The sequence below is a fragment of the Triticum urartu genome, chromosome 6A (genome assembly GCF_056163025.1).
Source record: "Triticum urartu cultivar PI428250 chromosome 6A, HENAU_Tu73, whole genome shotgun sequence".
NCBI lineage: Eukaryota > Viridiplantae > Streptophyta > Magnoliopsida > Poales > Poaceae > Triticum > Triticum urartu.
The window spans coordinates 194,070,989-194,075,967 of NC_141878.1; the positions used below are offsets into that span (position 1 = coordinate 194,070,989).

Below are 4,979 nucleotides of genomic sequence, written 5' to 3' on the forward strand. Positions count from 1 at the left end.
GTCGCATCGGAGCATTCAGGGCCAATTGGCCACGGCGGGATCGACGACTCCGGGGGCTTGGTTCACGGGGTGGTCACCACCCTGGTACCGCCTCCGGTCAAGGGTGTGTTACCTTCTTCCTTCTCTGATAATCCAGTACAAAGGGATCTGGAGTTGGTTCGTGGGTCGATGAGTGAAGGGCAGGAATATCACACCCAGCACGCGCCTCTCGCGCATTGGGCCCTGCCCAAGCTCGATTTCCACAATTCGATGGGGATAACCCTCAATTCTGGAAGACTAAGTGCGAAAAGTATTTTGCTGTTTATGGGGTCAGTAAAGATGTGTGGGTGCGGGTGGCGACCTTGCACTTCACGGGTAACGCTGCCCGATGGCTGCAATTGTATGAGTCGGGGATGAAAACAATAGAGTGGGAAGAGTTGTGTGCTGCACTCTGTAGCAAATTCGGACGCGACCAATATCAGGTGCAACTCCGTCAATTTGCCCAGTTATCACAGACGGGTTCAGTGTCGGATTACATGACCCAGTTTGAGGAGCTGATGCATAATCTGTTAGCACACAATCCTGGGTTTGATCCACTGTATTTTACTACCAAGTTCTTAGATGGGTTGCGTTTAGATATTCGATCTGGTGTGGTTTTGCATCGTCCAAAAGACCTCGATGCTGCCTATTACTTGTCTCTGTTACAGGAGGATCTACTCGACGCACAGCCACGGCGCGATTATCGGAGGCAGGAGCAGCCACCGGCACTGGGCCAGCCACATCTGGTGCTGGCACCACTGCCCCAGAGAGCCTTGCTTCCTGCACCACCAGCAGTTGCTGAGGATCATCGGGGGTTGGACGGAGCCCGGGGGGCAGAACGACGGCCAGAACAACCGCCGGCTCGGGGCGAGGATCGAGTCGCCGCACTGAGAAACTATCGCAGAACCCGTGGGCTTTGCTTCAAGTGCGGGGAAAGATGGGGGCAAGGCCACCAGTGCGCCCCCACTGTTCAACTGCACATTGTAGAGGAACTGCTGGAATTATTGTAGGCAGAAGAAATTGAGCGTCAGGAGCAAAACCCTAAACCTGAAGAAGAGCAGCTGATGTCTATCTCTAAACTGGCCACCACAGGGCAGACAACGCCACGGACAGTATGGCTGTTGGGGTACATTGATGAACAGGAGGTGTGGATATTGGTGGACTCGGGAAGCTCTCATAGCTTTATCAGTGAGGCAATTGTGGGCAAGTTTCTGGATCGCGTTCGGGCAATGGCTCCAGTGTCAGTCAAGATAGCAGATGGAGGACTGCTCTCCTGTTCTGGTTACATTTCCCAGTGCAAATGGGAGGTGCAAGGGCAGGAATTCTCCACTGACTTGCGGGTGCTATCCTTAGGCTGCTACGATATGGTGATAGGAATGGATTGGCTTGAGAGCAGTGGACCTATGATGGTGGATTGGGTGCGCAAGACACTGACATTTCAGCACAAGGGAAATACAGTGCTGCTGCAAGGGTTGTGTCCGAAGATGCAACAGCCAGCCTAGATTTCTCTATCCTAGTTGGAAGAAATGGAATGCAATGACTCTATTGTGCATGTGGTGCTGCTTTACATGAGTGAAGTTGATGATCAACAACAAATTACTCCCTCCCTCCAAGCAGTGCTCGACCGATACCCGCAGGTGTTTGAGGAACCATCGAAATTACCACCGAGGAGGTCGTGGGATCATGCGATTCCGTTGATGCCAGGGACCAAACTAGTGAATATACGACCCTATCGTTATACACCAGAGCAGAAGAATGAGATTGAAAAGCAAGTGGAGGAGATGTTGTGAATGGGACTAATCGTTCCGAGTACCAGTCCTTTCTCTTCTCCGGTGCTCCTGGTCAAGAAAAAAGATATGACATGGCGTTTCTGTGTGGATTTTCGCCATTTGAACGCGATTACAGTGAAGTCCAGCTATCCTATGCCAGTTATTGATGAGTTGCTCCAGGATCATGTTGGTTCTCCAAGCTAGATTTGCGAGTGGGATACCACCAAATTCGGCTCTTTCCAGAAGATGAACACAAAACAACGTTCAAGACGCACCAAGGGCACTTTCAATTCCGCGTTCTTCCTTACGGAGTGACGGGTGGCCCTTCCACTTTCCAAGGGGGAATGAACACGGTCCTGGCCCGACTCCTGCGACATGGTGTATTGGTGTTCATGGATGACATCTTAGTGCATTCGGTAACCTTGGAGGAGCATGCACAACTTTTGGAGCAAGTCATGTGCCGGCTGGATTAGCATAAGTTGTACGCGAAATGATCCAAGTGCATGTTTGCACAGTCGAGGATCCATTACTTGGGGCATGTGATTAGTCAAGAAGGGGTAGCCACCGATGACAGCAAAGTTCAAGCAGTCCAAGGTTGGCCGGTCCCAGAAACAGTCAAAGAACTGCGAGGATTTTTGGGTCTCGCTGGGTACTATCGCAAGTTCGTCAGAAACTTTGGGGTGCTGAGCAAACCGCTCACTGATTTGCTACGCAAAGGTGTTGTTTTCGTGTGGACACTGACGACAGATGCTGCGTTTGGTGCACTCAAGAAAGCACTCATGGAAGCGCCGGTCCTCGCATTGCCAGATTTTACCAAAACCTTCGTGGTGGAGACGGATGCTAGCGCACTGGGAATAGGGGCTGTGCTGATGCAGGATTTTCACCCCATTGCATACCTGAGTAAGGATTTGGCACCCAAGAACTTGGGACTCTCTGCCTACGAGAAGGAGTGCCTAGCGCTGCTACTGGCAATTGATCATTAGCGCCCGTACTTGCAGCATGCTGAATTCATCGTCCCAACAGATCAGAAGAGTCTCCTGCACCTTACGGACCAGCGACTCAATACCCCAATCCAGCAACAAGCCTTCACTAAGTTAGTGGGACTGCAGTTCACGATCCAGTACAAGGCTGGGATGCTGAATCGAGTTGCGGACGCCTTGTCCCGTCGGACTCACATGGAAGAACCATCCCTCTCAGCGCTGTCTGTGTGCAAACCAGCATGGTTGGAAGCAGTTCGCTCCAGTTATCATGAGGATCAAGCGACCAAGGACCTCCTCACCCGCATGGCAATCGATTTGGACAGTGAGCCAGACTACAAACTGATCAGTGGCATCCTTCGGTTCAAAGGGCGCGTGTGGATTGGGGCAGACATAGAGACTCAAATGCACATCACCCGGGCGCTGCATGCCAGTGCAGTGGGAGGGCATTCAAGGTTTCATGCAACATACAACAGAGTGAAGCGCTTGTTTGCTTGGAAGGGATTGAAACAGCAAGTCAAGCAGTTGGTGCAGCAGTGTATGACTTGCCAGCAAGCAAAAACGGAACGCATTTTGCCGGCTGGACTGTTGCAGCTGCTTTCCATTCCTCGGCAACCGTGGGCAGTGATATCCTTGGACTTCACCGAAGGACTACCCAAGTCTGGGGGCTACAACACCATCTTGGTTGTAGTCGACAAATTTTTGAAGTATGCTCACTTTATCCCTCTTGCCCACCCCTTCACAGCATTGGACGTGGCGAAGGTGTTCATTCAAGAGATCTACAAACTGCACGGACTACCACTTGGAATCATTTCAGATCGGGACCGGATCTTTACGAATCAGGTATGGCAAGAGCTGTTCCGATTTTGCCGTACGGAGTTAAACATGAGTTCATCGTATCACCCGCAGACGGATGGGCAGACGGAGCGGGTGAATCAGTGCTTGGAAACATACTTGCATTGCTCAGTGCACTCATGCCCGGGGAATTGGGCGCGATGGCTAGCCCTTGCAGAATACTGGTATAATACTTGCTTTCACTCGGCTCTGGGACGTACTCCATTCGAGGTGATCTATGGACACTTGCCTAGGGAGTTTGGCATATCTCAGGTGGATGAGAGCACCGTTCTAGATCTGGCAGCCTAGCTACAAGAATGGGAGGTTCTGATGGAGCACCTACATCAACAACTCAAGAAAGCACAAGATAGGATGAAAGCTCAGGCAGACAAGCACCGCACGGATCGTTCGTTTGAGGTGGGAGACAAAGTGTTGCTCAAGCTCCAGCCCTTCATCCAGACTTCGGTAGCCAAGCGCCCATTCCAAAAGCTTGCGTTCCGGTACTACGGACCTTTCACGATCCAGGCCAAGATTGGTGTGGCAGCATACCGTTTGAACCTGCCAGCCACCAGCAAGATCCACCCGGTGGTGCACGTTTCCTTGCTGAAACAAGCACTGGGAGCCACAGTTCCGGTAAGTGCTGAACTACCACCGACTAACTCGGTCCTGCAGGCGGAGCACGTGCCCACACGCATTCTGGAACGGAAGGGCGTCCAAAAGCACGACGAACACCAAGCGCAGGTGCTGGTGCAATGGGATGGCCTTCCGTCGTCATTGGCGACATGGGAGGACCCGGACCAGTTGCAGAAGGCGTTTCCAGCTACGCCGCCTTAGGGGAAAGGCGGCCTACAAGGGGGGAGAATGTCACGACCAGTATAGCAGGCTACGACGGGGTCAAGGGCTCTGACCTTGGGGGCCCAGCGAACAGCGAATCAGGCGAGCAGGAGGAAAAGAAGACGCTGAAGAGTGGGCCAGGCAGTGAGTGAAAGTGTGTGAGCGAGCTGGCCTGCGTGCCGGGCTGGTGTTATATGAGGTGTGCGTTGAGTGAGTCAGGGCATCAAGAATTATTGTAACCGAATATCCTATGAGAAGCTGATCTTCTCCGGCCTCCTTCCTTTCCTCCCTGCTACCAACTCCTCCTTCCCCAGATCTAGATCGGACCCATTACACTTGGATGGTATGGTAGAATCGATCAAGTACCTACCTTGGCTTTGGCGTTGCACTGATGCTGAGCCACCTCGGAGTCGGAGGGGTCGGCCTATACCTTCCATCCATATCTACCAGTCTGTCCTCCTTTTCTTTGCATACCTGAGAGGAGTAAGGAGGTAGGGCTGGAATATTGAGGCAATGCGGAAGATGATGGTGCGGCCAATCTAGAGTT

At 52.3% G+C, this 4,979-nt stretch overlaps 1 protein-coding gene across 1 annotated transcript; it reads left to right on the top strand.

Moving 5' to 3' along the window:
• Positions 1 to 3,928: 3,928 nt before the first annotated feature.
• LOC147964717 (uncharacterized) lies at positions 3,929 to 4,432 on the top strand. The gene has a single exon (XM_087530127.1). It carries the CDS (start codon positions 3,929 to 3,931, stop codon positions 4,430 to 4,432), a length of 504 nt encoding a protein of 167 aa, XP_087386253.1.
• Positions 4,433 to 4,979: the final 547 nt, after the last annotated feature.